This window comes from Zingiber officinale, chromosome 3A, assembly GCF_018446385.1.
Source record: "Zingiber officinale cultivar Zhangliang chromosome 3A, Zo_v1.1, whole genome shotgun sequence".
Taxonomy (NCBI): Eukaryota; Viridiplantae; Streptophyta; class Magnoliopsida; order Zingiberales; family Zingiberaceae; genus Zingiber; species Zingiber officinale.
This window is the reverse complement of record NC_055990.1, coordinates 73,830,307-73,843,646: the sequence shown is the minus strand read 5'-3', so window position 1 is coordinate 73,843,646 and position 13,340 is coordinate 73,830,307. Positions and strand designations below refer to the sequence as shown.

Genomic DNA, 13,340 nt, shown 5'->3' with positions numbered 1-13,340 from the left:
ATATTAGGCAAATGATTACTTTGTGTAGTGAATGTATAAGATGCACAATAACTCTCAAAATTTAATGAGGAATTGCAATATAGGAAATGAAACTCTTATTTTAAAGCTTCTTGAAAGTCTTCTCGGTAAACCTATTGAGAATTTTATCTTCGAGTCACTGGTTCATATTTTATTGTGGAGAAAATTAAGAGCCCTAATGTTCATTTGACTTGCAACAAAGTGAACATCAATCCAATTTTTAATTTTGAGGATTGATATCTTAATTTTTTTGGTTGTCTTCAAGGGGCATGCATTCAAAGTATATGTGTTTTTTTCTTATGAGGGAAGAACTAGAAGTAAATAGCATGACAAAAAGATTTCTTCAAGAATACTTTCCCTTCACTTGTAAGATGAAAAAAGGGGGAGGTTGGCAGAAAAAAGAGGCAGAAAAGGAAAAGTATGAGAATATTTTTCAACTTTCCTCTATATTGATTTGGTTCAATTTTGGCCAAAATCTCACTTTCATGCACAATTGATGTCAAAGCTGACCATAAAAATATTAAAATTATTATTAATTTTTATTTTTAATTCTTTTTCAGGTTTTTCTCTACCATCTTTCTTTTGCTAGCTGTTTACTTCATATGTAGGAAACAAAGTGGAATGAATAGATATAGAATTGGTGTATTTTGCCTATCTTAACTTAGATTTAGTCTTTTATGTTTGGTGTTGTAAATCCAATATAAGCAAGTTTATAAGTTTCAATAAAAATTTTCCTTTTATTTGCTTGTCCTACTCTGAGATATTCTTTTTTGGGTCATCTTTTCCTCACACTTGCTGTGCTACTTGGTCATTGCTTTTATTAGGAATTTTCTTTTCCTCTAATGCTATTGCTCATTATATCATCATAATTATAGGCAATCCTTGCCAAAACATGTAAATGGTCATAGTTACTAACAAAGCATATGATTGCAAATGTTAACATCACCACGACATTAGCATCTGATCAAGGAGTTATGAAAGAGACTTGTTTCATGAGATGCCTCTCCCTAAGGGAATGCCAGGAGTGCCCAAGGCAAAGAGGCCTCTCAAGGAAATTGGCAATTATGACTCACCTCTTATCTGTTGGAGTCCTAGCCAAACATTTGAACCCTTTTAAAACATTTGGTTGTGATATGTTTATCATTGCCCTTTTACATGATAAAGATGAATTTTATTACTCACTAGTCACAACTAATTACTATTGAACAGTTTGTACTTGTTGACAATTTGATGAACCAAAGAAGACAAATTTCTAATTGGTTTTTCCCCATTTGCAAGTGGTGGTTTCTGTTCTATTATACTTATGTTGTTTGTTCCTATTATACTTATGTTGTTTGTTCCTAATTATTTCATCATCTAGCCATGTTCCTTGAATGTCTTTAACTTTGTCAAAGTGTACATTTAAACGTGCTGATTAAATTACTAGTTTTATGTTCTATAACTTATTGCAGTGGAAACTTCATTTGTTTGAGCTTGAAGAGGATCTTAAAATCGTACCTCTTGTTAAGTATGTTCTTTATCAGGTATGTATCTTAAGTACTAAGACCTAAGTACTCCTGTGCATTTTTCCTTTCCTCTAATAGATTATTGAGTTAAGAAATCAACATGATAGCAGGCTGTTCTTAAATATGCTGGTCCACTGAATTGAATCCATTTCGTTTGAAATATTTTGATTCTTGAATAGTTATGAAGTCTATGACAACGTTAATTGATTGAACTGCTATCCCCAACTCCAGTTGTTAGGCAACAAGTATAGTCCGATGGAGGAAATCTTTAAGGTAAGTGTTTCTATGATTAAATACAGGAAAAAGAAAAAAAGAAAAAAAAAAGAAGAAGAGAGGAGCCATTAGAAATTGGATCATCAAGGAATATTGAGCAAGCAAAAAAAAGAAAAATATGTAGAATTGAGGAAAGGAACCATGATTCAAGTGCCAATCGGTATTTGAATAGTACGATTGAAACATATCATTTTGGAAGCTATTTGGTTGACATGGTAAGTGTCATCGTGATGCACTTGCCAACGTTGAAAGAAGGCCTTTCTCACATCCTTTATTCCATTTTCCAGTGACAAGGAGATAAAAAACTAGAAAAGAAGAGGGGAGAGTAAGAGGCGTAACACCAATTAGAGCTATCATGTCCCAGGGTAGGAGATATCCCTAATGTTCGTTTAATTGACAGTAGCAAGAAATAAGAACTACATAGCAAAATATGCATTTTTTAAAAAAAATTTTTTCAAAGGTTAGAACTTTTTTTCATTTTATTAATAGGAGCATCTCGTAAAAGAATGTTATAACAAAAAGTATTAACTTTATTAAAAATAAAAAGTGCAACATGATGACAAAATGCGAAATAGAAGGGAAAATAAGCAAAGAACTTTTTAAAGTGAGAACTCTATACTTGCTCAGTCCAAAACCAACAAGACTTTAAAAAACTATAAGTATATTATTAGTTTTGAAGGGGAGCCTTGACACAACGGTAAAGTTATTGTCATGTGACCTTGATGTTATAAGTTCGAGTCGCGGAAACAACTTCTTGCAAAATGCAATGTAAGACTGTATACAATAGATCAAATGTGGTCTGATCCCTTAGGACTTTTTGCATGGTTGTGTATAATAGACCCAATATGGTTTGATCCTTTCTTGAATCTTACATTGGGGGGAGCTTTGTGCATCGTGTTATTTTTGTTATATTATTAGTTGTCAATCTTAATATTAGTTTGGAATCTAAAATTCAGAATGGAGGAACAAAAAACACAGAATTGCGTTAAGGTTAACACAAACAATCTAGTAAAGAAAACTCTCTCCACCAACCCAAAACCAATGCTTTCGTTAAAGCAAATGCTTCCTGTTAGAATATTGTAAACATAATAACTAGAGGTATTATTGTAATTATGCTGCATATCTATCTCTATATAAGTCAATAATTTTGTGGTGTCTAATACACGGTTTTCTCTTAACATAGTATCAGAGCTAAACCCTAATTTTTCCGCCGCCGCCACCAATTCCTGCCGCCATTAGTCACGCCTGGACGGGAGAAAATCTCTCTCGATCCCTCTTCTCCCTCTCGCGTTGCCCACTTCCTCCGTGGTCGCGACGCCGACGCTGGCCTCCGCAACTAGGATCTGCTCCTTGACCTCGAGAAAGCCGCTCCCTCTCACGTTGCCCGCGAGCACAAGCCGCCACCTCCATTCCTTGCGTGCCAACAGAAGCATCTCTTTCCCGATCGCGAGCATAAGCCGCCGCTTCTCTTCCTTCTGCGTGGAATATCCTTGCGTCATAGCATCCTTGTGCCGCAGTAAACCCTAAATTTTCCAGCGCCGCAGCAAACCCTTAATTCTCCTGTAGTACGATGACGGAGAGAAACCCCGTGCCTGTCTCCGAGGTGCTGCGACGTCGCCGAAGAGTCGGGTTGTTGCCCTCTTTCATCGAGCTGATCAATGGCTACCTCCAACACTCTAAAGTTGGATATTTCGATCTTTACCAACCACATCACTACACCACTCTCATTCGAGCAGTTGGATGGTAAGAACTACTCCTCTTGGGCCTCTCACATTGAGCTTTGGCTTGTTGGATAGGGTTATGAGACACATCTCTCTCAAACCGAAGAGGATGTCCAAGTCGTCGATCGTCCTCTGTGGAAAAAGGTTGAAGCTAGTTGTGTTGCATTATCCGAGCCATTATCCATCTATCTCTTAAGGATGTCTTCCGTACTCACAAAACCTGTAAAGTTGTTTGGACACAGGCTCAGCAACTCTTTACAAACATCTTTCGGCGACTCTATCAAGTTTGTGAAGATCTCATGACCATCCTTAGTGTCCATCAAATTAAGGATTCAATGTCAACTTATCTAGGTTCCGTCTCTGGCCTTCTTTGTGACTTCAATGTACTACTTCCACCCGCGGCCACTCCTGTTGCAGAGCTTGAAAATCGGAAGAAGTTTTCTATGTTTCTGGCTTTATATGGTCTGCCCTCAGATTATTCTCATATTCATGATCAGATCCTGGGTAGCCCCACAGAAGCTACCATAGACAGTACCTGGGTGACTCTCCTCCGTGTCCCTGCCAAAGTCTTGATGTTGCTTCCTTTCGTTCCTAGTGACTCGTCAGCTTTGGTCTCTCGAAACAACAACATACCTCCACCTCTAAGGGTGGCAAAGGACGTCCTTGGTGTGATCACTGCCACCGACAATGACACACGATTGATAAGTGTTGAGTCTGCATGGTCGACCTCCTTGCGCTGCTCAGGTCGTTCAGAGTTCTGTCGCTTCTTGGCTTCCGCTACACAGCCGCCACTGGATCCGACCCCACAACCTTCCTATAATGACTTTCTGAAATGGTTTGAGGATCATCAGACTTCTGATTCCACTGCTGCTATTGCATACGCTGGTAATTCTTTTGTTGGCATATCTCGCTCTTCAGGTCCTTGGGTTCTTGATTCTGGGGCCACTGATCTTATCATTGGTAATAAATCTCATTTTCTTCTCTCACTACTTCTGGTTATCTACCAATTATCACCATGGCCAATAGTTCCCAAACTGAGTCGAAGGGTATTGGTATTGTTCATCCTTCTCCGTCTCTTTCCATTCATAATGTTCTTTATGTTCCCGGAGCTCCTTTTAATCTATTGCCAATAAGTCAACTTACTCGGTCTCTTGATTGTGTTATTTCTTTTACTAAAGCGTCTGTTTCCTTACGGGACCGGAGTACGGGGAGGATGATTGGCTTCGGATGTGAGTCTCATGGACTTTATCGACTTCAACAACCCTCTCTTGTTGGTTCGGCGGCGGCATCTCCACTTCTTATTCATGCTCAGTTGGGACATCCAGGTTTTGATAAGTTGAAACAATTACATCCTAGTCTTTCTCACTTAGAGTTTTTGTCTTGTGAGTCGTGTCAGTTAGGTAAGCATGTTCGTAGTTCTTTTTCTCCTCGCACTGTGAGTCAGGCTACACCCCCTTTTGCTTTGGTTCATTCTGATGTTTGGGTCCGAGTCGTGTTTTTTCTACATTGGGATCCCGATATTCTGTTATTTTTATAGACGATTTTTTCTGTTGTACATGGTTATATTTAATGAATGAACGTTCAGAATTGTTTTCTATTTTTCAACTTTTTTTTCATGAAATCAAAACTCAGTTTGGTATTTCTCTTCGAACTCTACAAAGTGATAATACACGCGAGTATCTTTCTACTCAGTTTTGTTCCTTCTTGGCATCTCATGGTGTACTGCATCGCACGTCTTGTCCTCATACCCCTCAACAGAATGGGGTTGCAGAACGCAAGAATCGTCATCTTCTTGAGACCACTCGGACTCTTCTTCTCCATTCTCATGCTCCTCATCAGTTTTGGAGTGATGCTGTACTTACTGTGTGTTATCTCATCAATCGTATGCCTTCCTCTACTCTCCAGGGTAAAATACCTCATCATATCCTCTACCTTCATCATCCTCTTCATCCTTTACCACCTCGGGTCCTTGGTTCTATATATTTTGCTCATAATCTTAATCCTAGCATTGATAACCTCTCTCCCCGATCTCATAAGTGTGTTTTCCTTGGGTACCCATGGTCTCAGAAAGGGTACAAGTGTTATTCCCATACTTTTCGTCGGTACTTCATCTCTGCTGATGTCACATTCTTTGATTCGGTTTCATTTTTTGGGCCTCCCGCTTCCTAGTCCGAGGTTTCTCCCTCTCCACCTGCATCAGTGACTATCTTTTGTCCTCTGGAGGCGTTTCTATCATCCCCAGCCTCGTCTCCTCCTTTGCAGGTTTATCAGCGTCATCCTTGTCTTGCTTTGCCGCCGACCGACCTTGACACTGCCGTGGACACATCTTTGGAGCCAAGTCCTTCGTCGTTTCCTCCGGTCCCATCTCCTGACTCTGATATTCCTATAGCACTTCGAAAGTGTATGCGTTCTATTCGTAATTCTTCTCCTCACTATGTTTCTTTGAGTTATCATCGTCTTTCTCCTTCTTATTATTCTTGTTTTTCTTCCTTGTCGTCTGTTTCTCTTCCTAAGTCTGCAGGTGACACTTTTGCCCATCCAGGATGGAAATAGGCTATGCTCGATGAAATTTGTGCTTTACAGAGTAGTGGGACTTGGGATCTCGTTCCTCTACCACTTGGGAAATCAGTTGTTGGTTGTCGATGGGTGTATATCGTGAAGGTTGGTCCAGATGATATGGTTGACAGACTTAAGGCGCATCTCGTTGCTAAAGGCTATACTCATATCTTCGGATTGGATTATGGGGATACTTTTTCTCCTGTTGCCAAGATGTCTTCTTGACGCCTATTCTTGTCAATTGTTGTGATTCGCCATTGGCCTCATTATTAGTTGAACATCAAAAATACATTCTTACATGGTGATCTGCTCGAGGAAGTCTACATGGAGCAACCTCCGTGTTTTGTTGCTCAGGGGGAGTCTTCTGTTCTTGTATGTCGTCTGCGGAAATCTTTATATAGCCTCAAGCAATCACCTAGAGCATGGTTCGGTAGATTTAGTACTGTAATTCAACAGTTTGGCATAACTCGGAGCGAGGCTGACCATTCTGTCTTTTATCTAATTCAACAGTTTGTCATCACAGGTAGTGATCATCTTGGGATTTCACAGGTGAAACAACATCTTTTTAAACATTTCCAGATAAATGACCTCGACAAACTCAAATATTTCTTGGGGATAGAAGTAGCACAATCTAAACAAGGGATCGTCATATCCCAAAGGAAGTATGCAATGAATATTTTGGAAGAAACAGGAATGTTAAAATTAAAGACAGTCGACAACCCTATGGATCCTAATATCAAGCTCCTGCCAAATAGGGGGAGCCTCTTCCAGATCCTGAATGGTACAGGCAATTAGTAGGGAAACTAAGTGCTACCTTACTGTTACTCGTCCGGATATCTCATTTGCGGTAAGTGTAGTAAGTCAGTTTCTCAACTCTCCATGCAAAGAACATTGGAATGCTGTGACTTGCATTATTCGATATATCAGAGGCGCACCAGGAAAGAGTCTTTTGTATGCAGACAAAGGACATACTCGAGTCAGAGGATATTATGATGCAGATTGGGCAGGATCTCCCATTGATAGAAGGTCCATTTCTGGGTTGTATATTTGTTGGAGGTAATCTTATTTCTTAGAAAAGCAAAAAGCAGAATATTGTGGCAAGATCCAGTGTAGAGGCAGACTATCGAGCTATGATCATAACTAGTCAAAGAGCTTATATGGCTAAAACGGTTGCTTCAGGAACTCAGGTTTGTGGAGGCTACACAAATGTCACTTATATGTGACAACCAGGCTGCCATGCATATTGCCTCGAACCTAATTTTTCATGAGAGGATAAAACATATTGAAGTTGACTGTCACTTTGTTAGAGAGAGTCATATTAGGAGAAATATCTATTAGTTTTGTCAATTCACATGATCAACTAGCAGATATATTCATTTGTAGAAACTGGATGACATGCGGTTAATGAGAAAACATGTTGTAGAAATTGCATCAGCCTAAAAAGATTTGAGAATATTCATTTGAAATAAAAGGGCCTGTACAGTTTAAGATGCCTATTTTTTTGTTTAGTACACCATTTTGGGATGGGGTGTCAACACAAGACGTTTCATAAGCATGCCATTCTGACTCATATATGATTGGAATAAACCAGACATATACTCCTTAGCATTATCACTTCACAAAGTACGAATGAATGTATTAAACTTAGTTTTAATTTCAGCACAAAAGGCACAAAACAGAGAAAATAACTTAGAATAATTTTTCATTAAATATAACTAGGTTATACGAGAGTAATCATCAACAAAGTAACAAAATACCTAAAACTAGGATTAGATAAAACAGGACAAGGATCCCAAATATCAAAATGAATTAATTAAAAAACTTGTTTATTTACTCTAGTTCTCAAACTAAGACGGTGATGTTTTACAAAACTGACACGACTCACAATCTAATGAAGACTTCTTACCATACTGTGGACAAAGCTTTTTGAGCAAAGATAGAGATGGAGTCCCAACCTACAATGATACATCGAACGGGGAAGTGACACTTGAGCAAACCAAAGAATTTGGGAGTGGTGTGTCAAGAATGTAAATGCCTCTAGACTCATGTCCTTTATCAATAATTTTCTTCGTTAAAAGATCTTGAAATAAGCAATGATTAGGAAAAAAATGAGATGCAACAGTTAAGCTTACAAGTTAGTTGACTGACAGAGAGTAAATTAAATGATAAATTAAGTAAATGTAAGACAGAAGATAGAGAAAGTAAAGGAGTAGGATTGATATTGCTAGACCCAAGTAATCAGCTAAAGTAACACTATGAGTGCTAGCTTTGGACTGAAAAGTAGAAAAGAGATTAGCATCACCTATCATATGATCTGTGGCACTAGAATCAATGCCCCATTTGGAAGATGAAGAAAGAAGACATATGGTTTGTTTACCTGAATCGACAATAGCAGTGATAGAGGAAGATGACTGCTTGGATGATTCCTGATATTTTGAGAACTTGGCAAATTCATCTGTAGATATAAGAGCCTATTTATTAGAGGCATCATTAGTGGGTGTAATATGGGCCAAGTGTTTTTGCTAATTTTTGTATTGAAGTTTTCTACATGCAAATTTTGTATGCCCTGTCTTACGATAGTAATTGTACACAATACTACCAGAATTAGGCATTCAAGTTTGAAAGTCTTGGGAACTTCCCACTTTATTTCCATTGTGACTAGTCGATCTTCCGGACATATAATTAGTATTGGGACTTACTAGAGCACCATTAAGCGGAGTGGGTGTAGTACTTTCTGTATGGAGAATGTGACTAAATACATACTAGAGAGAACTTGTGACTTAGTAGACTCAAAGTCAGGAGGTAGACCAGCAAGGAAGCTCATAATCGCCATCTGCTTTCATTGGATTTGTTGAACCTTTACATCAGGGCTAAAGGGTAGCAACATGTTAAGTTCTTTATATGTCTTTTTGAACGTCATAAAATAATTGATCAGAGGCTGATATTGTTTTTCTACACGGTAAAAGGCTTTGCAAACCTCATACATGTGGGAGAGATTCCCTTTTCCAGAGTACAAAAATTCTAGATAATCCCGTAGTTCTTTCACAAATTCATAGTGATTGATCAAAACAATTACCTCACTATCAATACAATTTTGAATTTGAAGAAACAAGCGAGTATTCTCTCTTACCATGTCTGTTTTGAATCATCTTTAGGAGGGTCATCAGTCAAATGACCATCTTTATCAATACTTTGTCGATAAATACGAACAATCTTACTCCAATCTAAATAGTTCGAACCATTTAGCTTATGGTCTGTGATCTTAGACATCACGGGCACTACATCTGTCACAAGATATGGTTTATTCTCGGCCATAAGATTTTATCCCAAAGTTTGTGAAATAAAAGCCAAAGGAAGGAGCTAAGGCGGAAGGAAGACCAACTTCTCTGTTCTGTATAAAAAGAAGACCAATATGTGGCTACTACCGACACAGTAAAATAAACAGAGATAACACAGAAATTTCGAAGGATGGAGCTCTATAGCAGGCGTTGCCTGCATAGAGGCGCGGTACTGGTGGGCAAAGCAAACAACCACGAAGCAATGAAGATGAACTGAAGCTAAAGTTTTGCTCCAAGTTGTTGATTGGTTGCTTTTGATGCAACAAACAACTCCTAATGTTGTTGGTGTAGCCCAACGTCAACAATAACGAAGACGAATTGAAGCTCAAGTTGGGAGTTGAAGCACCTAATCCAAGACCAAAATTAGGGCTTGAGAAGCAGAAGGATGTTATGCTTGCTCTATGCACAAATCCTAATCCATGGCGTTGACCGTTTGATCTGTGTGCAGATTGCAATCTAAGGGAAGGGATGAAGAGGTTGACCTGCTAGATTGCAAGGGTGGAAGACGCGTCGCACTATTCTGCGCTTCCAAAGGTGACTTCGGAGCCGTGTCGACGGGTGCCGGGGAGGAACACGTCCCAGTGTGCATCAGCGAGGAACCGTGAGGATGCACGATGTCACGTGCGTGCTGTCGAATGACAGCAGTGGGACAAACTTGCGATTGAGAACATGCGAGTGCGAAGCTAGTTGGAAGGAGAGGTGACGTCGTCGGGGTTGCAAGTTCGAGGTTGTGAGCTCATCGAGGAGTGCGTGAATAGGTGAGAGGCGGAAGAAAGCGGTCAGTTGCAAAAAACTAGGGATGGCAGAGGAGATACCCTAAATTTTAACTCTCTATGACCCTTATACCATGTAATTAGAGATAAAAGATTATCTTTCTTATTGAAGAGTAAGACATATTTATATACAAACTAGGAACCATATTAGAAAACTATAATTGGCTAATTTACAAATTAGCCTAATTAATACATATATATTAACTAATTTATACCAATAATATGGTAATTATTATATACATATATATAGTAACTAATATATATAGATAATAGTATAGTTCGTCTATTTGTTCCTGGGTGAAAGGAAGTACGCTAGGAATAGATTGCCCCTCTTGATATGAGATAATAGTTAAAGTGCACAACCTCCACCATCAGTTCTTTTCTTCCAATTTTTGGGCTTCCCATGGATTTTCCAGCATAGTTCTCGCGTGTACCACGGGCGTTTACAATGGTTGCACCATGGTCTTCCAAAACTTTTGCCATCTTTCTTCGCTTCCTCTTGAAAACCTTTAGTAACAAGGACAGAACTTTTCAAACTTAAGTTAGTAGAGATTGAGACAGATTTGTTAAGCATAACAATTTGTCGAGCTTCTTCTCTCGGGATTTTTGAAAATTCTTCACAAATCATTGGTACCAACCCCATCTAGTGGGAAAATATTTGGTTGTTGTTGTTGTTGTTGTTGCTTCACGAATCATTGGTAGAGGTGTTTTTCCCCAGATTTAATCCCTTCATCTAGATCTCTTTTTAGTCCCACCAAGAAAATAAACATCTAATCATTCTCTTGCCGTTTTATAAAACGAACACTATCATCAACATAATTCCAAATATTATCATAACATAGATCTAGTTCTTGCCACGTCAACTCATTATAGTAGGAAGTCACATCATGTTCCTCTTCCTTCGCATACCATAGCCTTGATTTTAGACTAAAAATTTGTGAAGAGTTCTCCAAATATGAATAAGTGTCTTTAGCGGTCTCCCACACCTCTTTGGCTATAGCTAGAAACATAAATGACTTTTCGATAAGGGGCTCCATGGAATTGATTAACCATGCAATAAGTAGCAAATTTTCAGGCTTTAAATCTTGAGTCTCTATCATGGTTTTATCACTTCTCCAGTAGCATATCCAAGTTTACTTTTTCCTTCTAAACCAAGTGCACAGTTTATGATCATTCTGTGTAGTTCTTCCCATTAAGACGTTGAATATTAACTTGGAGTGAATTAGAGAATACCTCCGTTGAACCATTAAAAGATACTAGTGGGTTTAAATTTGAGTTGACAGACATTTTTCTCAAAACACTATCGAATCTCTACTCGTGGTGTCGGTTAAGGTAGATTTCCATGTATGTTGATTTGTCATAAAAAATCTTTAGATCAAACCTAGGGCTCTGATACTATGAAGAAATCCAGGAATATTGATGATAAAAAAAAGTAAAGAAGTGGAATTATTATTATTATTATTTAACAAGACATTACATTAATAAATAAAAGATACAAAATAATGAAATAGGAACAAATAAAAGAAAGGAAATATAAGAAATAGAAATTACTAAAGTCAAAGATTATTTTATGATTTTCCAAGATTCTTTCTGTATGCAATCATTATTTCAAAGATCATTTCTTGATTTCCAAAGATTATTTCTTGATTTTATACAAATTATCCAATTTATTTTTTGAGAAACATAACGCATTCTAATTGAAAATCTGTTGTTTGAACAACTGATTGGTATCACATGTTTAAACTGTAGGATGAAAGGAGTGGAAGTTGGAGAGTGCAAGCTGTGTCAGTTTCTCCTGACAGGTTCGAGAGCAGAAAGCCTCTTCCACTAGCTTGGAGGGGCTTGAGAGATCAAGAACTTTCAGATAAGTCTGGTATTCCTGGATGTGTTTTTGTTCATATCAGTGGATTCATTGGTGGAAATCAAACTTATCACGGAGCCTTGGCTATGGCAAAAGGGGCTCTCACATCATGATTCTTGTCCCTGATCTCAATCTCATCTTCTTTGGAACTTTTATCTAGAATTTGTTACACACCAAGTGGTAGAACGTAGACATTATATAATGCATGAGTTTCTTTGAGATCCCTTAACATGTATTTATTGAGCAGATTATTTTCAGATTTTGTTCAATCTTGTAAAATTGTTCTCTGCTATAGCACATATCAATTAGCCATGGTTACCTGATTTGTTCTATCAAGATCTTCAATCTTGAAGTAAAACTTTGCTAGTGCAGCAAGCCACTTTGTTTATAGAAAACCGCACGAGAAATTTTGATGTGGAATAAATAGTTGACTGTGGATTAACCTTGAAAACCAACCTATTTGGATCTTCATAAAAGTTCAAATTTTAAGTTGTCTATAACCGTAATTTGGAAGTTGGTTTATCATTTTCTGTGAAACACTCGTGTGGTTGAGCTTTTGTAATTTGGAGTGAGCAATAAAGTATTACTAGAGGCACTTGTATAGAGAAAATAAATGGATCTTACCGCGAGTTTTTGGACGTGATATAATTTTTTTTTTCAACATAATCTTATTTCAACATGCTTATAGGGTTTAGCATAATTCTCAATATAGCATACCCAAATCTGATACAGGTCGCATTTCTCCAAATCATAGTCAGGACCAATCTAAATGAAAAAAATTAGACCCATTATTTGTATTTTATTTTGTTGAGATACAATAATTATTTACTGTAGTCTCTTTGATTGTAAGAGGTTTTTTCGCTTTCAAATCAGTTTTGAAAAGAAGATTTAGATTATTTTTGGGATCAATCCACCTACTCAATCATTCGTCGTGGATGTAGAAACCTAGAGGGAAGTTGAATTTTGTTAAATCTAGTGTGTTTATTTGTGTTTTTAGCCTAATTATGTTAAATCTAGTGTGTTTATTTGGGCTTTTACTCAAGTTTTTATATTGCATTATTCACATTTCCAACTTTTTATTGCATTATTCACATTTCGATTCTATAATTGGTATATGAGTCTGGACATTTTAAATTTTAAAAATTCTAGGTCTTTGATGTAAACAGTTGGATCAAATCCATCTCATCTTCCTTTAAAGTGTAGGGAAATTAAGTTGAAAATTTTTAATTTTCTATCTTTAAATTAAAATTAACCATTTTTTTGAATTTTATTATTGTTTTATTTTTGCTACTTTC

At 37.5% G+C, this 13,340-nt stretch overlaps 1 protein-coding gene across 1 annotated transcript in view; it reads left to right on the top strand.

Annotated features, from left to right (window-relative positions):
• LOC122050479 (MYG1 protein-like) overlaps positions 1-12,375 on the top strand; it is a 39,271-nt gene extending 26,896 nt beyond the window's left edge. Inside the window, exons 7-8 of the mRNA XM_042611380.1 lie at positions 1,470-1,541; positions 11,934-12,375. Of these exons, the coding sequence (XP_042467314.1) occupies positions 1,470-1,541; positions 11,934-12,158 (297 nt within the window). The 3' untranslated portion in view covers positions 12,159-12,375. The remainder of the gene's footprint in view (positions 1-1,469; positions 1,542-11,933) is intronic.
• Positions 12,376-13,340: the final 965 nt, after the last annotated feature.